Here is a 26,089-nt window from a genome sequence, read left to right as displayed (position 1 = left end):
ATAAGTGGCACTACAGGCCATGTCCAAAGTCTATGTGATTTTCCCTCTGTCCCATGAGTCCAAAATGTCTGAAAATTGGTATACGTGCCTTATTTCTCATGGGGAACAAAAGCCATTGGGACCCTTGAAGTCTGCCATGACTCTCCAGTCTAAAACTACAAAAAATCTTCTCCTTATGAACTGTAGGTCTGATAGACTTGAACTGTGGTACATGTGTGTGGGATACATGTCTTTCTATAGGCTGATAAGCAATAAGGAATCGAATAAAAGTTGTCCAAACTATTTACATATTGGTGAATTATTTGAAATGTGTAAATGTTGCATCTGTGGGATACATTTCTCTCCCATGTCAATTTTGAAATGGTCCGCAATCTTGAGGAGGAATCCGCCATTGCTGTTTACAGCTATATTTGATTATTAACTTGTGATTTATATGTACAATTTATAAAGAAACTGTTGAACAACTAATGTTTTTTTTACATTAATTATTTAATACATATTTATTTATTTAAACGTATATAATTTACTTTAAGGGCTCTGCGAGAGGGACAGCCAGAGCACCTTTAAGACTTATACATTTTAAATGAAGAGTCTGATCAAAAGATGAAACACATAACCATATCATTTTAAAATGATGATTTTATTTTCTAAAATCTTTAGTATTTTTCTGCCCTTTGACAGGAATGCATGAAAGACATATTGGCTCAAACACTGTTACAAGAAAAAAGTTTCATATCTGTTGACATAATTTTCATTATCATTGCTGCAACCAACTTCATCATGTTTGTCACAAAGCTTTTATATGAAAACCGGCTCCTTTCCCACCCTCTTTTCCAATGAGGATCTGATCAAGCAAACTGGCAACTGGGAAAGCATTCTGGGAATTTGATTCCAAGGTTCCTAATGTGGAAAGAGCCACTAGCTGGGGATCCAGACCTTTCCAGAAGAGTTTTAATTTTCCACTCCAGTTTTGCATTGTCTCACTCTTTACTTCTTCCTCTCCCCATTAAAAAAATACAAGGCCATTTCATGCAGGAACGGATATGGTAAACGTCTGTAGAAACACTCCAGAAATACAGACAACTGGGGGGGGAAAAAAAAAAAAAACCCAGTCTGATTACTGAATGTCAGACATAGATCTGGCCTTCCCAATAAAAGTTTATGCATTTATCCACAGTACTATTTCAATTATATAAAAAGTACGTCTAATTATCACACCCGCTGTTATCAAACAAACCACCTCTTCAAAAACCAAAAAAATACAATATATTTACCAATACCATATTCCACACTCTCCCAAAGAAGACACATTGCAAGGCCACTCGTGACATTCAAGAAACATTCCTAATGAGGCCCTTTATTTAGACACCAATGTCAGGTAACAGTGTTCTGAATGTCACCTTCACTGGATGCAAAAATTATAAGTCAGTTTCACAAGTAAGGGTCCTAGAGGCAAAATGTATCCAAAGAATTTCCAAGTAAATCAACATGTCCAAGAAGAACATCCCCTTTACATAAAAGCTGCTTTCTTGCTGCATATTCAAGATCTTGTCCTGATTTCTTATCAGCTAGGTCTTCAGTTCGGTCCTGCAGCACCAGCGATTGCAGAACTGTCCAAAAGGCTTTTCTTGATGAACATGGCCAAGTTATTGTACAGGATGCATTCTCACCGAGTTATATACATACAGAGGAACTATTATATACACATAGTATCCACATGTGAATGTACAAATGGTGTCTGGAAATGGTAGCCTGTGAAATCCCTGAACTTAGCCTGAAGCTCACCCGGTCACAAAGACCAAGGGCATGTTATGTGTGGAAGTTTGCTGTAATGTTAAGGAGGTGATCAACACAGAGGCAAACGTAGGAGAGGAAGGTGACCAGGTCTGACCCTGAGCAAAGGAACAGTGCCGTTTTGCACTAAAGCTAAGTATTACAGCAAAAGCAGGTTCAAATCGGTCTATAGAAATCAAACAGAGGCATTCTCTGAAAACACCAAAAACTATCATTAAAAAATGGTAGCAATTCCAAAAAAACCTTATAAACCAAAGGGTTAGAAAAACTGCAGACCAGCTGGAGATGAGAGGCTGTAGTAACAGCACTGCTGCAGCAATACACCACACTGCACGACTTGGTAGGCATATTACATCATAACATTCCATCTACTAAACACTTCTAATGCCAAAATGGCTTTCCTGAACATGCACACTACCTACAACTAGACCAGTATAAAAATACACTCAGAACTTTTTTTTTATACTGAATGCTTCCATGTAAAAAAAAAAAAAAGACATCAACAAAAAAAACAACCATAAAAACACAGCATAAGTTCATCATTCACATACCAAAATCTTTATAAAACCCCCATGACTCCGCATATGTATTTGATCTATTCTTCTTAATACTCCCTAAAACCTTCATTATTCCTACAGTTTAAAAAGAAATCATGCATTACCACCAGACCTCATGCCTTTATACATACTCATTCTTAACTGCCAATACTAAAACTTTCATCCATCCTTTTCAATACCTTGTAATGCTGCAAGTGTACAGAAGATGTCGCCAGCAACACACGTGAGACCAGGTTGCTTTTTTGATAAATATTTTTGAAAAGTGACGACCTGTATTGTATTGTGAAAAAGTTTAGGCCTGTATTTAATTAATGTTTTCAACACACACTTATCATCTTCCTTTCACATGAATGCATATTAACTATATCATGAATAATGCAGGGTATAACAGTGAGCAGGAGGTTATAACAGGGAGTAGAAGTGGGCAAGGGTTACAACAGGAAGCAAGAATTAATAAGATGTTATACCAGTGAGCAGGAGGTTATGACAGGGACCAGCAGTGATACAAGGCTATAGTGAGCAGTATGTTATCATATGGAGCAGAAGTGGGGAATATGATTTAACAAGAAGCAAAAAACAGTAGGAGGTTATAGCTGAACAAGATGTTTTAAAAGTGAGCAGAAGGTTATAGCAATGAGCAGGAGTAAAATGTTATAAGAGTGTGCAGGAGTGAGCAGGAGATTATAAGGGTGAGCAGGAGGTTTTAAGGGTGAGCAGGAGGTTATAAGGGTGTGCAGGAGGTTATAAGGGTGAGAAGGAGGTTACAAGAGTGAGCAGGAGGTTATAAAGGTGTGCAGGTTATAATGGTGTGCAGGAGGTTATAAGGGTGTGCAGGAGGTTATAAGAGTGAGTAGGGGGTTATAAGAGTGAGCAGGAGGTTATGAGGGTGAGTAGGTTATAAGGGTGAGCAGGATGTTATAAGCGTGAGCAGGAGGTTATGAGGGTGTGCAGAAGGTTATGAGGGTGTGCAGGAGGTTAGGAGGGTGTGCAGGAGGTTAGGAGGGTGTGCAGGAGGTTATAAGAGTGAGCAGGATGTTATAAGAGTGAGCTGGAATGAGCAATCCTATTTGTTTCCTTCAAAAACAGTCAAACACAGCTGAAGCACCATAGCAATTTGCATGGTCTAAATAAATAACAAAGGGAAGGTGATGAGTGCATGTTGAAAACAGGTCTAGATTCAGAATCACAGGCTTATGCTCAAAAAGTTGGAGGCATCCTCTGTTAGGATTTGGTGCATCACTCTTTAGAATTTGTAAACAGCACATCTCTGTAACTGGGAACAAAAAAACTCCAACAGTGAGTGTGAACAGCCACAGTGTTACTGCAGACTGGCTCTGCTGTGTTGCAGCTCATGTTTAAAATACAAAACTCGGTTCAATATGTTATCCTTTAGCCCAGTATCTTTGCCACAATGCATTACTGAAGTGGTGAAAGAAGCGCTCTGAGCAAAAGAAAGGAGAACAAGCACAGATCTCACTCCCACGCTCTTTACTAGGAAGGTGACCTAAATAAGTGATCCTGAGTTTCCGTGGGAGGGAGGAAAGGAAGGTGCACCAACACCTGTGGAATGAAAGATGCAAAAAAACACACAAAAAAACCCCCAACTACCATCAGCAATACATCTGCACATGATCTCATACACACGCAATCACACACATTTAAGACTCATTTAATCTACTTTCAAGATAAAAAAAAAAAAATCAGTCCAATGAACACAATGAAGCAAAAAAAAAAAAAAAAAAAAAAAAAACAGTCGGAAAATGAATCTAAAGCAACTTGAATGGAAAGAGAACAGCATTTAGAATACAGGCTAATAAAAAAGCGCCGGTTGAGTATGAGGCGTTTAGGTTAAGTCTGTCAGAGGAAATACTGATGACTGCAAGACGATCCATGTTGAAGACATTCAGACAGCCTGCTGATCTGATCTGCATACGCTGTGCTGGGCAGAGCTTCAGAGACACAGGAGAAAATGTCCAGAAGAAAATGGCTTTGGACAAACTGCCTCAGAAAAACTGTGTGTGTGTGTGTGTGTGTGTGTGTCTGTGTGTGTGTGTATGATAATATTTTGATAATATACCTAGTCGATCATGAATGTTTATTATTAGCTTCATGCCATGCTTAAAATTTGTAGAAGAAGAAGCCAGTGGGTGAGTTAAGTCCATTCAATGAGTCAGTGTTACCTGCCTGGCATTTTCAAAATATTCTTGGCTCAGGTAAAGATGCTATGCAGGCATTTCACACACACACAAAAAAAATGGTTTTGAAACTCCTCATTATTCACAAAACAGAGTAAATGATTAGTTTAAAAGTCTTAACATAAGCCTATATTAAATTTCACTAATTTCAGTTATATTTTGCATTATACTGGCTGATATTTATCATCTTAACGTTCATACAATGATCTACTAAACCCTTGTCATAACTATGTTTCTCGTATGTGCCCTCGTGTGTGTTGGAGTAAGCCTCATGTTTGCTGTAGTGTTTGTATGTATCAGTGTATCCAGGCATGCAAGTGTCCGTTTCCATATTTCAAACAGCATTTATCTATGTACTCGAAGCATGATTCCTCATGGGCAACACAACAGCGATACTTCATTCATTTTTGCCTCTTTTCTCCCTCTTGGACTAACGACATACAAACACATGTTGAAAGAAAGGTAGAAAGAACCTGAAAAGATTAAAACTTTAAGGAGGCCCTGTGCATGCGCTAGAACCTTCACAGCAAACCTAGTGCCTGTGGGTGGAGCACTCGAACGGAGGCGAGGGCTAATCACCTCAGCCACAGGTTTAAGAGGGTGGAGTGAAGGGTGCGCCCTCATCACTTGGCGTGGCTGTGTCATCACTTGGTTCCAGACTGTCCTTTGGGCTCACGGTGCTATCGGAAGTGGGAGTGGGCTCATCTGGGGGAGGTGGAGTTTCATGGTCATCTTGCTGTCCGTTAGGGGTGCCATCCAGGGGCTCGGTGGGGGTTGGGGGTGGCGTATTGGTGTCCGGTTCCATTTTGGTGATAGACAAAGAGGTGGGTACAACAGCCACAGGGGCCTGGACTCTTGTGCTTGAGTTGTGCAGGGGATCGCTCATGCCCACGCAGCGCCACTGCATGATGCTGGTGTCCTTGCCACCTGTCGACACCAGGTGTCTGTCGTTGTGCATGAAGCTAACGTTGGTCACGTGACTGCTGTGGGCACTGTACTTATGACTTGGGGCCTGTGAACAAAATAAAATAAAATGAACAAAATTGTCCACTGTCCATTTTATTAGGAATACCTATACACCTGCTCATTCATGTGATTATACAAACAGCTAATCGGCTGATAAAATGTTGGTATCAGAGGTGCTGGTTTCAGTATTTCAGAAACTGCTGATCTCCTTACATTTTTTGCACACAACAGATCTCTAGAGATTACACAGAATGGTACAGAAGCCATTATACAGTAATCTATCCCAATCATACGGGAAGCTGAGGTTACAGTTTAGCACAGGCTCACCAAAAATGGACAGTTAAAGATTGATGGAAAAACATTGCCTGTTTCAACTGTCCAGTTTCGGTGAGCCTACTGTAGCCTCAGATTCCTGCTGTGGTTTTCCCTGAAATCATATTTTCCCCATTCTGATGTTTGATATGAATATTACCTGAAGTTCTTGATCTGTATCAGCTTGATTTTAGGCATAACACTGTTGCTACATGACTGGCTGGCTGAATAAATGAGCGAGCGTACAGGTAAAAAAGTGTAATAAAGTGGACATTGAGTATGTTCGGTGCTGGATTATCCATTCTGCTAAACTTAAACATCCTCAAATGGCTACAATTAATAATTGAGATTTGAAATTAAGAATTGAATGAAATTACTGATACAAAAAAACAAACGTAATTTTTAACAGCTATGTTTTTATCACAGGATAATGTCACTAGTTTAGGTATTTACTGAAAGCAGTAGTCTAATATTACTTGTACCTAAGCTCTGTTGAAGTTTCTTATGTGATTGGTCAGAAGGTGTAGATTAATTTTCTATAACATCAGCATAGCTCTGACAATAGTGCTGGCTGTAATTCAAATCCAGGCTTGGGGAGTAACGGAATACATGTAACTGGTAACTGTAATCTGTTACAGTTATGTCAAAAAACAAAGCAATTCGATTACAGGTACATTTTGTAAAAAATGGGAATACTATCAGGATCATGATTTTTCCCATTTAAAACCAAAGAAATGAAATGTTTCGATTAAAAAAATTTGCACGTAATGTCTTTTTAATTGCATGTTCTGTGAGGACTGGCCTATCATATAATTTGTCGTGTTGACGTAATACAATGAGACGCTGGGCATTTAAATGTCAAGGGGGGGGGGGCAGTTTCACCGAGTTCAAATTCATCCAGAGTGCCAAAATACGCACAGGGGACAGCAAGGATCAGCTTCCGCCTCAAAAAGGCAGGTTAAATTGAAAAACATCAGACTTTTTCAAACAAACAATCAACATCTCTGTCCAGCACCAACTCTGATGGCACACCTGTTAATAAAAAAGCAGGCTCCCGTTGTGCCAGCATGAGAGAGAGAGAGAAAACGACGGAGACACAGGGGATCATCTTTCCGTGTCAATGAATGAACGCACAAGTAAAAGTGCAGAAAGGCATTTTAAAACTTCTTGGATTCAAGAATTTGCATGCCTCAGGTCTGCTCATCGCACACAGAAAACGTTTTGTGACTTCTGTTCCAAAGCAGGCAGAGAAATAGCAGGGGGATGGATTTCATTACCGGAACGAAGCATTTCAAGAAAGAGACCGTGAGAAAACAGGGCGATGGTCAAAAGCATAAAAAAGCTCATGACTATGTAAATCGCAGAGTGCACCACAAAAAAACACCATTAGCACAAGCAGTGTCTCAAGCATGTGATCTACAAGACGTTCAGATCCCACTTTAAGTGAACTTTGATTTAAATGCTGATGCTGCAAAAAAAGGCCAGACTTCACACGACAGGATGACTGAAAATAAGTGTTATAAAAAATTTTAAACGCATGTTCAGTCTTATGTGGCACCTGAAATAAAATAAAAAAGCATTTGGTGCCTGCTTTTTTTTTTCTTTTTTATTATAGGAGCCAATGGCTGTTTAATACATTTTTCTTTGTCTGGAGCACTGCTTTGACATAACACAATATAGACAGCTGCATGATTATAGTTCTGGTTATCTCTTGCCAGTTGTGACTCACATGAGCAACAAATCTATTTATTTTATTAAAACAAATCCAAACACTGAACATGTTTATGCTCTAAAATAAGCTCTAACTAAAAGTATTTTAGTTCATATTGCTTTTCTCTTGACTCTATTTACATATGTGACCTTAAAGTAATCCAAAAGTAATCAGATTACATTACTTTCATATTGTTATACTTTACAGATTACATTTTTTTATGAAATACTTTGTAATTGTAACGGAATACATTTTTAAGTAACCCTCCCAACCCTGTTCAAATCACAGATTTATATTAATGTGCTTGTTTTAATAAGTTATCGTTTCTATAGAAACAGCTACTTCACAGGGACTTGTATGGTGGACATGCCACATAATTTAAGCCCGGTAATAAACCGATGAAAAACATGTTATTTAACAAAGAAGAACATATAATTATTGAATGGTGAAGCTTGGAGACATTTAATTAACATTTATGGAAGGAGTTGCAGGCATCAGTACTTTCTAACCGTCACTAGGTTATCAGGAGAGATGACTTTGTGCTTTCCGGTTTCTCTGGTTTCTTTACAAGCTTTTTTTTTTTTTTTTTTTTTATTAACTTGAAGATGGAGGGAAAAAAAAGGAGAGCTTGACAAGGGAATGGTTGTTTATAACAGGGACTAACTTGTTTTGCAGACGTTCCAACACATTTCATTTATATGCTTATAAAACAAAATTAATTATTGTTCATTAATTAATAGAAAATAATAATAAGTTGTGGGCAAAATGCTGTGGTATGAGATCAACTTTGGGACATGCTATTGTTGAAAAATAACCAACCTTAGGTTGGTAACACATCACACCAACCGGCCGTGCTATCTTCCTTATCTCCACCATGCTAGGAGCAAGTGTTACAATTTGAATTAACTAAATGTCATCACAAATCTGGGGGAAAAAACCCAATGGAAATTGGACATTCGGAGACATTCTGATTTCATCAACCAATGATGGCATTGGATTTTGACGTACTGTGGTGGATGCAAGTGTATGAACAGAAGGATTATTGTAAATGATGTGATAGCTTCAATTATTATTGATAAGATGTTTAAATAGTCAGTAGTTATCTTTAGATGACGTCTTAAGTTTTAAAAACTGTAATTTTACATAAAAAAAGATATTTAGAGCAGCAAGACCTCATTAAAAAAAAACAACCTGGGTGAGTTTAGAGTGAGAAGGTCATAAAATGGGCATACTGTATACTGTAATACAATGCCGAAGGCACCCTGTGCTACAACATGACCGCCTTTGGAAACCTATCTAGTAAAGGCAATTTTAAATTAATGACGGTGAATATGCTATTATGATGAGACACACATCTCTTGTAGTATCTCTGCTGACTCTTTTAGGATGTTGGCACTGACCTTAGGTCTGGAGCAGGGGTACTGGAACAGATGCACCTTGCAGAAATCATCTGCTAGAGCGATGACTTTCCTGTTGTGAGATCTGACCAGAGCGTTGATATCTGTTCCGTCTGAACCCTCCGGCCACACTCCTGTTCCACAACAAACACAAAACACATACACAGAGTCAGAGTTTAGCATTGTTTACCACACGAGGGTGGACATCTAACACCAAGAGGCATGAATGTACACTGTTACAGGGGTCCTTCTTTTAGCTCGAATAACAAGTGTCACATACTCTAGACTCTAGTTATTCAAGTTAATAGGAGGACCCCTGTATATAGAGTTTAGACATTACTATCTCTATTAGGATCTCTGTCTGAATCAGGTCACACACACACTTAAGCTCAGTGGTGGAAATCTGGAAGATACTATCAGTGAGTGTGTCGCTCCCTCTGGCTGGCTGAAGTGGAATCTGCAAATCACTAGCAAACTGTTTTTCCAACCCAATAAAGAGCTCAAATATGTGGAGGTGTGTGTGTGTGTGTCCCTGCTTCGGTTACTGCTCCCTGCTTCAGCTATTGCTGAACTGCAGTCACCAAACCAACATGGCTAGGCATGGAGCAGGCTTGAAAAACTTGTTGAGGTCAAATGAGAGAAAAACGAATGAAGAATAAGAGTAGCAATAAAAAGAGGGGAGAAAACAACTGGATAGTAAGCAGCAGAGTAACACACTCGAAACAGCTCTAAACACAGAGCAAAACACATATAATTAAGAAACCAGTCCTAAGAATACCTACAAGCCAAGCCAAACCCCACAGTGCACAAACTCATCATACTGACCGAAGACATGGAATCCCAGCACACAAGTGTACGTGGCCCAGTCGATATCCTTACAATCAGAGCGGTTACGAATCAGCTTACAGCCATTTGGAATGTCCCCTAAAGGAAAAAAAAACAGATTGAGAAAATGAGGGAGAGACAGAGAGAGAGAAAAAGTGTGTGGTGGGCATGTGTTTTAGAGAGAGGGGGGGAGACAGAGAGTGTGAGTGAGAAAGAGAGAGAGAAAGAAAGAGAGAGAGAGTGAGAGAGTGCAAAAGAGAGAGAGAGTAATTTTGAGTTGAGTAATTTCACATGCATAAAATAAAAAATGTGTTTGATCTGATGTGAGTGACAGACTTAACTCATAAGTTCAGACTTATTTCATGTTCATGGTTTGGTGTGTGCGCTTGTTTGCATGTGTGTGTGTTCGTTCCTGTGGCTGCACACTCACAGTAGAGGATTTCATAGTCTCCTGAGTTGGACATAATGAACTTGTTGTCGGGGGACCAGTCAAGATGCGTAATGTAGCTGGAATGTCCCTGAAGAAAAAAAAAGTAGAAAAAAATATATCAATTTGTGAGAAACAAAGCAAAAGTATCTGTCCGTGATCCAATGGCAACAGAGCTAAGGGACTCATTATGTGAGTATATCTAAAACCAAATGTTAATTCAGGGTTATCAGCTGCTGTTCATCTGCTTCTAAAGTCAATTTCCTCTCCTTCCTGCTTTCTCTAGACCAATTAGACAATAGACGCTGATAAGCTGCATACAGCCCATACAGAAAGCCAATGACCAATCAGAGTCAGAGTCAGTTATTTTCTACGGCCTGCAAACACACCACAGAGCCAAAAACACACCACAAAGCCAAAAACACCCACTGTGCAGAGATATGAATGCTGATTCTCTAAGCACATTCAGTTTAAAAGAACAATATGGCATGTAATTGTTCTTGGGTCAAGTATTAAATGCACTATTAAAGTGAGGCAGTAGAACAATCAATAACTAACAGTTTTAAATATTGGATAATCCCTAACAATAATTAGTGTAGTCATGTTACTGTATTAATTGTGATTTATTGTTTAATATGTGCATCAACATTCTCTGCATTCTTATGCACACATGTTCATTAAAAGCACTTTAAATTAAACAAAGTCAAATGCTATACAAAATTATGTTTCTATTTGCTGTATTGATTAAGAACTGGTTTTCCACTGCAAACTTTCGTACCATAGTATTTTTTATGCAGATAATGAGTTAATTAAAACTGGAGGGAATCTGGACTAAAGACAGTAGGAATGGATATTTTGAGCGTAATTACTCTATTGCTGTTTTTAGATTATACTCACATGCCTACCTCACACACACTGACATGTATAGAACACAACATAAGTGTTTTCAAACAAAATATACCGTGTCACACGTCTCATAGAAGCCCTTAAAATAGGAAGCACCCAATGCTAAAATGAACAGAAGTGTGTGAACTGTTCATATCATACACAAGTTACTAGCTGCTTTATTAAGAACTACCTCAGGTATAGACTATTGAGGATCAACAGCAACAATCTCTTCTGTAGAGAACACACTTGTGATTCTCTTCAGTCTACATGCTCCAAGTGAACATGAGTGGCTCAACTGTGCTTTCATTCCTGTTGGACCAAACTGGCAAATGCAACCGGTAATGAAGTACACAGTCGCCTGTGTAGTATAGGGTGCTGAAACTTTTGCTTCTTAAACTGGAGAAGGCTTAGCAAGCAATGGATTCCATAACTAGTAAATCATATTTAAAATAACAATTTTTTAGGCTGCCAAATATTATACATTTTTGACTCCTGACTGACAGACAGACAGACAGACAGACAGACAGAAGGGCTCTCATGCCAGAAACACTAACTCCTAGTTTAGGAGGAGAACCTTGATTTGTTATTTTCCATACTCTTTGATTCACTTGAATAGGTTTGCTTCCCATTTTCTGACGTGCAAATACTCAAGCACATAAACACAGACACGAACGCACGCACATCTTTCCAAGAATGGGGCAGAAGCCGCTAAAGTCACGTTCTCTTACATACACCCTTGTGCATGCACTTCATACAGGCACACTCACACATGAAGCTGTATGGAAAAAATAAAAAAATAAAAAAATAAAAAGCCAACATGCAGCGCTCCATCACCATATACTCTAGCCCACGTCATCAACATCGGCCTGCTGGGAAACTCCAACCACAGCACTTCGTCTTCATCTGCCTGGCTCTCATCCACACACATATCCACGCCTTCCCCAGCCCCCGCCCCTCAGTGCCAGACACTGTTTTAATATGCAGCTGTTGTGCAGCTGTGCAGACGCCTCCATTTGTATACTGAACTAGCTTGATGTGTGTATACAGCCTCTGGTGTGAATAAAGCCACAAGCTGACATCGCCACATTGTCTCTCTTTCCTCCTCTGTGGCTCGTGTTGCTCTCCATCTTGTGCGAGTTGTTTTGCTGGACCCTCTGTCACTGCTTATCCACATCTGTACACTCCCATTCAACATCAGCACAGCATTCACATACAGACTAGCAGACACACGCACAAGTACATAACCCTATGCAAATAACCATAACCTGCGTTTCATGCCAGTAAACCTGACTCAGTAGTGGGGTTTAAGAAAGCACTAGCCTTGTTTAGAGGCATAAAAAATGTTTCACATTAGTACTGAGTATCGTCCAATACACAGAGGTCAGACACCTAACACTGATGACTTCCGTGAACTGAGATTTCATCCTTATTAGTTTTCTACTAACTGCTGGGGGGAGAAAAAAAACAAAAGAAAAAGAAAAAAAAAACACATTATATTTGATTTTGCCAGTCATACTGAGCTGCAAGTCCAGAAATTTTAATCAGACTTGAAATTCCATAAGGTTTGAGTCCAATTGTGAAAAGTACAGTGCATGGACTATAGAAAATCTTTTCTGCTCAAACTGTACATTGTAAAAATTAGACTTGAGCTGCCGGTCTCCTTAATTTCTCAGGGCAGTGAGAGGGTGAGCAATAGAGAGAAAAAGCTGGCAGAAAGCAGGAAAGAAAAAAAGGTCAAACAGAGGTGGGATTCATAAAGTTCCAGCCCAGTGAGATGTGTAGCAGGTCACAGCCGACCCAGTATCACGCTCCATAAACACCCACCTCAACCGAGCCTCCACTGACCTTTCCAAAGCTGCTAATAATATGTTGCTGTAGTACAGTCCACATATCTTATTTACTGACACCAAAAGCAACACCACTGCTGTATTTCTTCACCTCATGGGACACCAACATTTTATTTCTATCAGTCCTTTACAATAATCTGCACTGACTCCAACTGTCTCTCTCTCTCTTTCTCTCGGGCACACACACTCGCATACATCCCCTCACATCAAGATGTCAGATGTTACAACACCTAAGGGAGAAATAAACATATAGGCAGCTGACCTCGGTAAAGCAGAAGTCCCCTTAGAGGCACATAAAATCATTGACACACACACAACATAGTGTTTTGCTGAGTTACACACAGAGCTTCTAAATTATGACAGCCATCTTACCGCTTCTCTTTAAAGGGTGAGAAAGACACAGACATGCATACGCATTAGCAAGAGACTCACAGAGCATTTCCCGTATCTGCTGTACTTGCGTCCATTATCCGACACTGTGTAGAGGTAAATGAAGTTATCATGTGATCCCACTGCCAGCAGTGTACCATCTGAAAAAAGAGAAAGAAAGTAAGGTGATTCATGACAATGCTGATTCATTTTTCTGTAATACCACAGCTCTTATAATAACTACTAACACAGAGACTTCTATAGTGAATGCTTCACCTAACCAGAAAGAAAACATGCATAATTGTTATAGTGAAGTTTTCTGTGAGATGTTTATTTCGCATTTTTGGAAGGAGATGCGAGTGTCAGTGCTAAAGCTGTAACAAAGTTTTCTGACACAACATGAGAAATTACTCAGGATGCAGGACTTTGTGGCTTGGTAACATTACAACATGCATTTTTGGTCTTATCTACGGTCACGATTTCCTCTTGCGCAAAGCGCTGGAGGACGCAGCATGCTCAGACACTGACTTTGTTTACTCTTGACATGTGTGTTTTGTTATGGTTTATGTCCTGTCTCCGTCCCTGTATTATTAGTTGTTTCCCTTATGTTTCATCGTTGTTCTCAGCTGTTTTGTGTTTCACCCCTGATTAGGCTCGTTATTTAAACCCCTCAACATTCAATAGAAATGTTGTGGAAGGACCTGAAGCAAAGCAGTTCATGTGAGGAAACCCACCAACATCCCAGAGTTGAAGCTGTTCTGTACTGGGGAATGGGCTAAAATTGAACCAAGCCGATGTGCAGGACTGATCAACAGTTACTGGAAAAGTTTAGTTGTAGTTACAGTATTGCTGCACAATGGGGTCACACCAGATACTGAAAGCAAGGGTTCACATAGTTTTGCCACTCACAGATATGTAATACTGGATCATTTTCCTCAATAAATAACTGACTAAGTATAATAATTACGTCTCATCTGTTTAACCGGCTTCTCTTTATCTCTTGATGTTTTAAGGTCATATTTATGCAGATATATAGAAAATTCGAAAGAATTCACAAACTTGCAAGCACCACTGTAAACCTTTGTTTCATATTAATTTTTATTTTAAGTAATGTTTTCTAGCTGCTGATATTTTATTATGACTTACACGTCATATTTCTATTGTTCCTCCAATACACTGTTAGATTGAATCCCAAATGGCCTTTTGTTCACTAGTCACTGTATATTCTCACTACATAGGGTATTTTGCTATATGTCCAAGCAAACACCATTGGAGATTCAACCACAAAAAAGAAGTGCCTGTTTTAAACTGTTCAATACTTAGATTTTAAAAAATTGATACAAAACTTTAAAAGACATGATAAAGCATACAGTAAATGATGTGCATTTATTAAAAGCCCTTTTTCTAAATCCAGTGACCGTGCTCATTTGTTTAGGAAATGTCCGTTTCCATAAACTTGCATTAGACAATTAAACACAGAACAAAGGATTCCAAAACATTCAAACACTGAACTGCATTCTGAGAGCCCGAGTGTGTATACAGTCTCACGCACATTACGGTTACTCACCCACAGTGTAGCGCATCACTGACAGCTGCTCATTGCCATCTGTGTGGATGGCCACCAGGTCCCTAGTCTCAGCATCCAGAACGTACCACCTGCACATGCACGCATGTACACACACAGGGTCAATGAGTGGCTCATTGGAAACAGAACAAACACAAGCATGACATTTAGAAGTAGCAGAAGCTGCAGATAAAAAGAAATGCTGACTTACTTCCCTGAATGAGTGCCAATGGCAACCACAGCTCCGCTAGGGTGGAAGTCTGCGCAGTGACCGTGCTCCTGCCAGAGATTATACAAATCACCATCATTATGGTCATCATCTATATCAAAGATCATATCAAAGATATCAAACTCAAGGCCAACGGCCCCCTCTGCGTCATTTCATTTGGCCTGCGTGAACGTTCAAAAAATAATACTGAAAATGCCTGAAATATACCACATAGTCTATGTGCGAGAGAGTCCGTGAGTCTGTTTATGTGTGTGTATGTATACAGCTATGTGGGCTCTTACGTCCAGCAGTCTGGTCCATTCCAGCGAATGGTCCACTGAGCTCCACAGACACACCTGCCTGTCCTGCGCACAGGTGAGGAACAGGTCTTTAAATGGGTGAGCAGCCAGACCCCACAGCTCATCCGTGTGACCCTGTGGGATGAGAGAGAAAGAGAAAGAGAGAGAGAGAGAGAGAGAGAGAGAGAATGCAGATGTTAGAATGTGTGTGTTAAGAACACCTGACAAATGCACAACTGGTATTACCCTGCATGAAGTCGATCAGTTGCATGCTAGTTTGTGTCATTTGTGTAAAAAAAAATATACGTGTGCGCATTTTACAGATGCGAAACATCTAAAATAATCTCATTCCATATGAGCTGCAGAGGCAGAACTGGCCAGCATTGAGAGAGTGTGTGTGGAATTCTTTCTCCGGTCTGTTTACACTAGAGCAAAATAGCTGGCAAAAAAACCTGCGTTAAAGTGTGGTCAACGCTCTGTGGAAAAGCACAGACTGAATGCTACTGAGGTAAATATAAGCTTCTGATTCATATCAGTCTTCAGGGATTGCTGCTCAAAGCATCTTCGCTTTTAGTCCCTACTGATGTCTAAAGTCCCTTTAGACCTCCGCTACTCTCAGCCTGGATATCTGAGACATAAGCAACGATCTGTTTAGGTTCTTAAACTACGTTAAGAGAATTGCAGAGAAGGTACAAAAAGAATTGGGGGGGGGGGGGGGGGGGGTGATGGTGGTGAATGGTATTTCCAAATTTGTAATGTGAATCCAAACATGAATGGAAACACTCAATTTGAAATACTATATATTGAACAATATATATTGCAAAAACGTTTTGGACTTGGATGTCACTGAAAAGTCAATTCAGAGAACAAGCACTGATGTAAAAGAAAATTTACGTTACATTTTCATGTTAAAAAAAAAAAAGCCAGTGATGCCTCGCCTCACCTGCACCTCCACCTGAAAGCCATCGTTAAAGGTGCCCCTCAGGATGAAGTTGCGTGACGTGCCCACAAGGAACTGCTCGCCCTTCCCCTCTGCAACGGCTCGAATGGTTCCGTATTGATCTGGAACCTGAGGAGGCACAGAAAACAAAATCAGCAATGCAAAAAATTGATTAAAAGGTTCAATGGAGACTAACAAATAACAGAACCAATAACAGAATTTTTTTTTAAATGCACAGCCTGTGACTGTGGGTCTGTGTGAGAACATCAGGATGTGGTTATTAATCATAGGTCCCTCTCTGAATGCTAACAGTCTTTATGTGTATATTGCCTGTGAGTTAAAATGCGCGCTTGGTGTCAGCGTGTCTGTCTCGTGGCCCACCTCAATGTCTCTCTCTGGGTTGAGGTCGTGGTCCCACAGAATGATCTTGTGGTCTTTACCTCCTCCGGTCAGTAGAGTGCCGTTCCTCAGCTGACACAGTGTAAACACACTGCCATCGTGGGCCTTGATCTGACGGCTGATCTGAAATGCTCCAGAGAGAGAGAGAGAGAGAGAGAGAGAGAGAGAGAGAGAGAGAGAGAGAGAGAGAAACAAAAATAATATGTAAACAAGAGCATCAATCCTGCCGGGGTACCAGAAGTACATTTAGTTTCAGTTAAGAATCAATGACAGGAAAGTAAGCCCATGCACATCATGTACAGTATCGAGCGCTGTGGCGTGTTAGTGTAGTAACCACATAAGAAGAAACCGAGTGAAAACAGTAACTGGTAGCAGTCACAGAAAAATAGTTGGATGAAATACAGGATCACGATCTGAAAGCCAGGTTCAGAGCTTAAAGGAAAGCTGATGATTGCCTAGATGTTGATTTCTGGGAATGAAGTACCACACATTTTTTCTCATGGCTAATGTGGTTTTGTGCAGCCTGACACTGATACTGCTTTTAGCTCTCAATGTTACTAGTGAGGTTCTCTCACTTTCTCTCACTCTCTCCTCTCTCTCACTCTCTTACACACACATACACTTAAATGAAGCCTGCATAAAAATTCCAATTCAGTTCCAAGGGTTTTATCATAGCACTGACACTCAAATACTAAAATTAAAAAATAATACATTACATATGCAAAATCTCTACAGAATAATAAATTGTTTGAATTGTTTGATGAAACACTACCAAATAACTTTTTTTTTTTACGTTCAGGGCTAAGTGGAATTTCCATTGCCCTGTTTTTCTGCAGATTTTGGGTTATGACTAATATGCAGCACTGTGGAAAAGTGTTTAGGTATGTGCATAGGCATGCATGTGCATGTCCTGCAGGGGGCACTGTGTTAAAAAAAAAAGCACTACGTCCCACAATGCAGGGGGCAAATAAAGGCACGATTAATGTTTAAATCCTGGCAGCAGTCCTCAACTACAACTCTGCTGATCCAGTTCTGCAGCATGCCTCAAAAACTATTACAGCATTACAGGAAGACTAGGACCTGCAAACACAGTCACACCCAAACAGTCACACACAAAATCACATGCTCAGGTAATAGCTTTGGTGTGTGTAAAAGTGGGACAGCATCTCAGAGAGACACAGCTAAAGAAAATGCAATACCTTTAAGTCCTTTTCCTGGTGGCGGATCTGCTGTGCTGCGGGTCCAGATAAGCAGGACACCTCCCGAGTCTCCGGTCAGAATGTCTCCGTTGTTGAGGAAGGCCAGACATTGCACAAACTTGGGCTTTTCGTATTTCTTTAAAAAAATATGCACACTTATTGCAAAGCCTTACACCTAGACACATCAGGTCTCAAGGTTTACAACATCCAACATTATAAAAGTACAATAAATAAATGCTGTGCATTAGAATGGCCAAGAGAGCTTATGTGTGCTGGTGTGCCAGGTTGCCAGGTCTCAGCAATATTTTCACTCCAATTACAACTCTAATATTGTGTTGGAAACAAGTTCATCATGGTGTATTCGTTATTTGATCTTTCAGAACTATCCCAATTTTATCATATTATTACAGCTTAGGCCTTTGTTCTGACAACACTATTTGAAATACATTGCACCTCATGTGATTCACAATGGATAAAAATGAAAGGCAAATTTTAAATGGTTTAAAAATAAGCAATGTGGTATGTACAAAACAAAAAGTGAAAGGCATTACAATGCATCTAGGATTGTCTTATATTTGCATTGCGGCACCTTGCATGCCAATCAAACTGAACAATGAGCTCTATAGAGAGTTTCCCAACTTTAATACCTCAGAAATCACTTCTCTATGTGTGTATAAGTATATGGCTCAGAGTTATAATGAAACATTGTTCTTTTACATGTCTGGCCAAATTGCACAGCCAAGGATTGTGTGCATTTGCATTTGTATAGCACTCTGTGCCCAATATTAACACTGAATCATATAAAAGCCCATACTTGTACGATCTGATAGAATTCATTTATTAGTGCACGAATCACTGCATAAGTATGAGTCAGTGTATGTATGAGCATGTGTTTATCTATATTTATTAGTGTGTCCTCACCCCAAAGATGCCCTGCTTGCGAGCCAGAGAGTTGCCGCTCCACGTCCAGAAAAAGATGTGCGACTTGCCACAGGTGACGATGGTGTTTGCGTCTGTTGGGTGGAACTCAACCGCTAAGACCACCTCATTAGTAGTCTGAGAGAGAGAGCGAGAGAGAGAGAGATGTTTCTAAAGTTACATATAGAAAGTGGGTTAAGGATATAAATGGGGTGTGGGCAGTGGATAAGAGAAAGGAAAAGGCAAATTGCTGTGGATGAGCTGGTTAGGAAGAAGGCCAAGCTGATGTCATACAGCAAAATGAGGAAGCTATGAGAGTGAAGCAGAATAAAGAGGAAACAGCAGACAAAAGACAGGAACAACAAAACCGATGATCGGAAAGAGGAAGTTAGCGAAACAGGGAGGCGGGAAAGACGAGAAGCGGTTCCACGTGCAATACATTACTCCTCCATCATACCTTAATCTCAGCAATTTTGGACTTCTTCTGCCAGTCCCACACAGTCAGCATGTGCTCATTGGAGTCGTCAACCACGCTGAGGTGGATGCCTGAGTCCTGAACACACACAAAATATAACTGTAGCTTAGAGTACTCAGGCACTGACTACATGCATCAGAGCATGTCAGGTCAAGTCAGTGCTTTAATCACTGATTAGTATTTAAGTGTTTTACAGGTCAAATGTGAGTCAAAATGTCTGAAGTAAATGAGTATAATAGTTGACAAAAATAACCATGAAGAATATAATTACAAAAAGCAGAATTAAGAGTAAAATTAAGTTAAGGCCAATATTAATAATTGGGTTAAATGCAAATAAAAACTAAGCAAACTCAAACCCATAAACTTTTACAGCAAATACTAACATTTGAGGGATAAATCTGAATTGCCCTGTCGATGATGGGCATCGGATGCTTCACCACTTTATTTTAGAGATTAAGAAAAGCAGACACTGATGACCGTAAACCCCCTGGTTGAGAACCACTGCCTTAAGATATCAAATGGTTAAAAAACATTCCAATAACAGCACTTACCTCTTGCACCACAGGAAAAATATGGCAATTTCCTAGGGTTTTTTGTTGGGTTTTTTTTTTGTTTGCACTTTTTGTTATTGTTGCTATTTTCTGCATACGAAAGCTATTTTTGCACAGTAATCAGACTGTAGATGCAGGAATCTACACCACTAGGGGGCCTGAACAAAACCGCTACAGGATGACACATCATACCTTTTACAGTTACTTTTAATGTTTTGGAACATCCATGAAACAATTTAGTTCCTATTATTACTGTTATAATGAAAGTGATAACTCACAGTTCCCTCACCAGACTCTATTCCCTCTCAAAATTAATATATAAACCATTATAAATGTTTTTTTTTTTTTTAATCCATTTGTCTGGAGTATCTGCCATACAGCAATGCATTAATATGAGCAGATTTGCCTTGCAGTCTGTCAGAGCTGTGCTGTAATAGAAAATGATTCAACACCTTCTGACCAATTAGATTCAAGAATTCAAAAGTGCTGTGGTATAAGGCAGGATAAAGCACAGGCATTAACTTATTAGTATTCTGAAACTGTTTAAACTGTGTTTTATAATGTTTAACTCAAGAAGACTTTCTAAAGTTGAAAGAAGGGCATGTTTGTGTGTATTCTAGCTGTAAAAAAAAAAAAAAGTAGCAGGGACGTGTTCAAAAAGGAACACTAATATCTGGCTGATTAGACTGTCTATGTGGTATTCTACACCACCACATGTCTCCAGCTAAGCCTGACCTGTCAGCCTGGCTCTCTCTCTCTCTCTCTCTCTCTCTCTCTCTCTCTCTCTCACACACACACACACACACACACACACACACACACACACACACACACACACACACACACACACCAGGCAAAATAGAATGAATGGAAAAAATAAACAACAATAGACTCACTGCTTTGGAAAAAGCAAGGGACCCCACTCCTCTTTCAAAGGTGCCCAAGCCAACGATCTGCAGGGTTTGCAGCGTGACGGAGTCCCAAACTCTCACATGAGGCTGTAGCGGCTAAAAGAAAGTAAGAGAGAAACAGTGAGAGAGTTTAAGATTTTATTTTCAGTGAAGAATGACAGTTAATTTTTTTTTTGAAGTGTTATGTTTTTAGTGCGAGAGGAAAGATATACAGGTGCTATGAGGTGTTGCTATAATTATGTACATCAATGGAAGAGCTCTCTGGTTCTATATGTGTAAACCCTTCTATCCTACCTTTGAAAGCAAGCAATAGAACACAAAGGTGCTGTGAGAAACCATTCACACCTACAGTGCTCACATGTTACAAAAGATCCCTATATAAAACAAAGCATGTATTGTTGCACACTGAAATGTGAGACAGAGAACACGGCTTGGTTTACCCTGCCATCCTTGTCCACTCCTGCGATCTGTCCTGTGGCAATGCGGATCTTATCCGGGTGAACAGCAAGACTGGCCAAGACAAAGAAGGACAGAACAGATCAACTTACAATGAATGGCATAATCAGAACACACACACAAACACACACACACACACACACACAGGTATTGTCTAGGAGGACTAAGTCATTTGTGTCAGTTGTGTTGAGTAGCATTTGGTGAGTCAATGTGATTTCAAGGTATACGTTTTACCCAATCATCTTTGCTGCATAATTAACGGTGAGAAATCGGGTGCAGGTCAGATCATTAGAATCATAGAGATTCCCTGTTTTAATGATATTGATGCATTTTACGATTTAATCACTGTACAGAGGTTTCTGCATGAAGCTGTAACTGCGACTTTCACTGCACTGCATGCTATATGACGGAGTGACAAATGCCATTTAATCGTTTTTTATTTTATTTTATTTTAGTTCTATGCAAAAGTGTACAAGGCAGAAACTTTTAGATATCAGATAAACTAATGTATCCATCCATTTTCTGTACTATTTATCCTACATGGGGTCACAGGGAGCCTGGAGCCTATCCCAGGGAACTCAGGGCATGAGGAAGGGGACACCCTAGGTAAGGTGCCAACCCATCGCAGGGCACTACCAGACACCCACTCGCACACCACGGACAATTTGGAAATGCAAATCAGCCTACAACGCATGTCTTTGGGCTGGGGGAGGAAATCATAGTACCCCTAACCCCAGATGTGTGAGGCAAATGTGCTAACCACTAAGCCACCGTGTCCATATTCACATATGTTTAGTATATAGTAAGCTTGTCCCATTAGGTTATTGTTCATAGGTGTTATATAGCATTAACCGTACCCGAAGGAAAGGAGTACCCCTTCCCGAAGCTCAGGGAGAACATGCAAACTCCACGCACACAGGACAGAGGCAGGATTCGAGACTGCACCCTGAAGGTGCGAGGCAAAAATGCAAAACCACTAAGCCACTGCGCACCCAGATAAACTAATCCTTATACTAATCATCTGTTCTTTCCCAGCAACAAAGGATTAATCTTTTTCTAAAACTTAAATATCAACTGAAATAGGTTTTTGCTTTACATAAGTGCAATAATTTCAAAAAGGCACAAGCCCTGTTATGTATATAATTAGATAGGAAGACATAGACATATATCCATGTTAGCCTGTGAACGTAAAGAAAAGTCCAAATATAAGCAAGCAGACTAAGAGGTTAATATCCGCCTATAGAAAGCACAGCAGCTATTTCCTGCACAGCTCTCACTTTCACAGCATCGCAAGGTGCTTAACACGTCAACTTCGGCTGATTATCTTTCACAAGCACATTTCAACCAGAAATGATAGACCGCAAACATCCAGGACCAAGTGCTATAAACCAAAAGCAATCTGGTGACTTGTCAGTGTTTTATATTCCACTCCATTTGCCAGCTATGGCTGATGTCATTGTGTGGGTGGGCGAATCAGAGTAAACTCAATCTCACCATTTCACACAGTCAGTGTGTCCTAAGTAGTGACGCTGTGTCCGCTCTTCATAGTTGAATAGTACGACCACTGAGGCGATGAAGTAGACAATCTCCCCTGTGGGCAACAAGTAAACATTTGCCCTGCAGTCTCGGCCTCTATAGCCGTATCTGCCACACGGAGTCAAGGAAGAGAAAGCCATGAAAGAAAAATAGTTCACATAAACTGAAACATTTAACTGGAGTGTTGTTTGAAAACTTTCTTGGAAAACCTGATCAACAGGTACGGCTGCAAAGCAACACCAACATAAATAATCATTATCATTTGTCAGGTGTGTGGCAATCTGAGTAAAAACAGTCAGATGTCACTATTTTAAATGCTTTGCATGATTATAAAGCAAAATGTTTATCTTCCAGCCTCTGATTACATGCATCACTTAATCTACTAAACATCAGTAACAGTTTAGCAATGAATTCTTTACATAGGTTTACAATGTGTAATTACAGGTGCTTTGAGTAATCACTTTCGTCTGTCTCTCTAGTCCCATCACTGAGGTAAACCGTCACTCTTCACTTAACTTACAGTATCTCTGCTCGTGCCAACCCTCAGTACGTTTACATGGACAACAATAATCAAATATTTACCCAATTAAACAATACTCTGATTAAGAAAATACCATGTAAACAGCGATTATTGATGACCTTAATCCGGCTAAAGTCATACTCGAAGTAAACACAAATCGAATTAAGACATGTGGAGTATTCCTGTTTTAGTCGCATTATCGACGTGTATTACAGACATGTACACACCTTAATCACACTATTAACGTCGTGTGGGAGTTTTCACCGCATTTTACTACAGTTAACTGAGATACCAGGATGGTTACATACAAAGTAAAAGTTGTTTCTGTTGCATTACAAGGTTTATCCTTGTATAGTACAATTATAGTGCCGTCTCTTATTTAGACACGTCCCATGTCATACACTTTCATCATTCAAATCAAAAATCAATAAATATCATGCTAATAAATGTTACGCTCAACAGGATACTTGAGACTTTTCTTCATATGTGCTATGTGATGTCTAGTTTTAATGAATAACCTTTCAATGTAACTATAAAAGAATCCTTAAATCCTTACATTTCTCCCTGTTTCATTTCTGGAGGTTTTAAAACTGAAATGCTGTAACTGGTTGTGGTTCATCTTAAAATATCCAGCAAATCGGAGTCCAGGACAAACTTTCTAAGCTGCGCACATATGTGTCAATGCATTCTGTCATCTTTCTTATTAAACAACGGGGAGATGTGTGACCTCAGTCCAGGTCTCTACAGAGATACTGCAGAGCAGTGCTGCAGAATGTTCTGGAAAGGATACACCCACTCTAGTTTGAGTCTCTCAGGAGGAAGCTCAATTCGCACGTCATCGTAGTTCACGATGTCAGATGGGATGAACATGGTGATTGGTCGTCCTCGCATGAACATTTTGATATAATCGCCCTCTGTGGAAAGGTCACAAATGAGAGGTCAAGCAGTCCCTTAACCAGGTGAGCCATTATCCTTGACATTTCGGCACTTTTACAATCTAATACAAAACAAAAAGCGCACTGAATGTATATGCACAAAAACTAGCTCTTTTAAACACCTTCACTTTTTTATCACTTGTGTATAGATAACTGTTTAAATAATCAGTGAGGAAGTTCGTTCAGTTCACGTTCCCCTATTTCATTCTAAAAATCCAAGCAAATCAAAAGAACAATTTATTGTCGTGCAGAAGGCCAAAAGCAGCGTGTTAGATGTCCAAACTAGGCTGGGATAAAAGAGAAGGAAGGCAGAAGCATGAGGAGAGAAAGATGAAATGAGTCAAGAGGAGGAATGAGCCTGTTAAAGTTTGAGGGTGTTTGGTGGTATTCCTTTTTCCCTTCTCTCCCATCTAGCTCTGTTTAGTGTTCTACTTCTTGGGCTGAAACAGTACATCCAGCCTAAAATAAACAGCACAGTAAATTAACCCTTAAATGCAAAATAAACCTATTTAAAAAAAAAAGTGATCAAAAGTCTGTGACACACCAAGCTAATGTCTTCTGCTGAAAGGTATTTATAAGCATACCAGAGGGATGATGCATTTGAGTGATCTAGCAGTAATATCCCAGAAAGAAATTCCCTGTGTGAAAAGTTTAATGTCTCGAGACATGCTGTGATGCGTCTTCCGTTCTCTGATCAGATTTCAGCGGCTAATGAAACAATGTGCCTCTTTTAGACCAGGTGAACTATTTTAAAAACATACAACAGCTTTTCTCATTAGCCCTGCCGAAAAGGAAAAATGTACAGTTAAGTCTGAATCATTACAGAAGGCCAGAGAGACAGAGAAATTGTACGTCGTGGTGAAATGTCTTGGTGAAAACGGAGATCAAATAAACAAGAAAGAAAGAGAAAGAGAGAGAGAGAGAGATGTTTTGTTGATCTTTCACCTCGATCAACATGTTATTAGAGAAAGCTATTATGCATTTAATCATAATTTCAGTTTGCGTGCTATTACTGCCATGCCAACAAAGCATACTTTATTAAGAAGGAATGTTAGTGACAGGTGCATGTAGCCCAGCCAAAAGCAGGAGACGGTGAGAATATGCTCGTTTTGACGGCTGCTTCTTTCCTGCAGCATGGGAAATCTTACCTTGACTGTTTTTCTCACGAGTTGACATTTTAGCTGGTTATGAGACAGAAATAACAGTTCTCAAAACAAAACACAGGACGTTACACGCCAGGAAGAGAACAGCTATAATGATCTGACAAACAAAACTGACGGCACTCATTATAAGACAGGTGGTTGTGTGTGGTGCTAATGGAAAAAGAAAGGGGGGGAGGGAGAGGGGAAAAGAAAAAAAAAAAAAGAGCTTTACCTTGGCTGATAACTGGATCTCTGTGTCTGGGGATGGATAAGAGAGTAATGTTAAATGGAATTATTTATGGAATTGATCGTTCCTTAAAACAGAGCTGGTCAGGGAAAAAGGGATGTGGTGGAGAAGGGGGGTTCATAGATTACTAACTTCTCTGCATTCTTCACAACTTTGGCCAGCAGTTTGGAAGTGGAGGCGGCTTTGACCAGCTTGTTCCTGTTGTCCTCGCCACTCTCCCATGTGGTGCTCTGAGAGCGCTCCATTCCTCCACCACGCTTTGCACTGTGGCCCCTGGTGAAGAAGCACAGAGCACAAAACACACTCTAGTCTTCATTTGTGCAAAAAGCAGGAGGAAGAACAAATGCTGCTGCATCAAACACAAGCAAAGAGCATGTGTTAGAATTTAGTGGAAAGGCACGCAAAGATCGGAGGATTGCTCTCAACTGATTTGCATAAAAATCTCCAGAGATTGGAATGAATTCATTAACAGGTTCAGATCACAATTTACAGCCAGAACAA

The 26,089-nt window shown here is 39.9% G+C and overlaps 1 protein-coding gene across 3 annotated transcripts in view; it reads right to left on the bottom strand.

The window, feature by feature from the left end:
* Positions 1–621: 621 nt before the first annotated feature.
* LOC108263481 (EMAP like 4) overlaps positions 622–26,089 on the bottom strand; it is a 109,769-nt gene continuing 84,301 nt past the window's right edge. For all 3 annotated transcript variants that reach the window (XM_017464301.3, XM_017464302.3, XM_017464300.3), the window contains 20 exons: positions 25,721–25,861; positions 25,574–25,599; positions 25,348–25,380; positions 24,055–24,178; positions 22,703–22,852; positions 21,193–21,262; positions 20,738–20,848; positions 19,273–19,368; positions 18,819–18,953; positions 17,898–18,033; positions 16,681–16,829; positions 16,303–16,428; positions 15,363–15,494; positions 15,064–15,131; positions 14,856–14,944; positions 13,352–13,449; positions 10,188–10,275; positions 9,758–9,856; positions 8,936–9,066; positions 622–5,558 (listed from right to left, as the gene is read on the bottom strand). In XM_017464301.3, the coding sequence (XP_017319790.1) occupies positions 5,139–5,558; positions 8,936–9,066; positions 9,758–9,856; positions 10,188–10,275; positions 13,352–13,449; positions 14,856–14,944; positions 15,064–15,131; positions 15,363–15,494; positions 16,303–16,428; positions 16,681–16,829; positions 17,898–18,033; positions 18,819–18,953; positions 19,273–19,368; positions 20,738–20,848; positions 21,193–21,262; positions 22,703–22,852; positions 24,055–24,178; positions 25,348–25,380; positions 25,574–25,599; positions 25,721–25,861 (2,422 nt within the window). In that variant the 3' untranslated portion in view covers positions 622–5,138. The remainder of the gene's footprint in view (positions 5,559–8,935; positions 9,067–9,757; positions 9,857–10,187; positions 10,276–13,351; positions 13,450–14,855; positions 14,945–15,063; positions 15,132–15,362; positions 15,495–16,302; positions 16,429–16,680; positions 16,830–17,897; positions 18,034–18,818; positions 18,954–19,272; positions 19,369–20,737; positions 20,849–21,192; positions 21,263–22,702; positions 22,853–24,054; positions 24,179–25,347; positions 25,381–25,573; positions 25,600–25,720; positions 25,862–26,089) is intronic.

The sequence above is a fragment of the Ictalurus punctatus genome, chromosome 3, assembly GCF_001660625.3.
Source record: "Ictalurus punctatus breed USDA103 chromosome 3, Coco_2.0, whole genome shotgun sequence".
Taxonomy (NCBI): Eukaryota; Metazoa; Chordata; class Actinopteri; order Siluriformes; family Ictaluridae; genus Ictalurus; species Ictalurus punctatus.
This window is presented reverse-complemented; position numbering and strand designations above follow the sequence as displayed.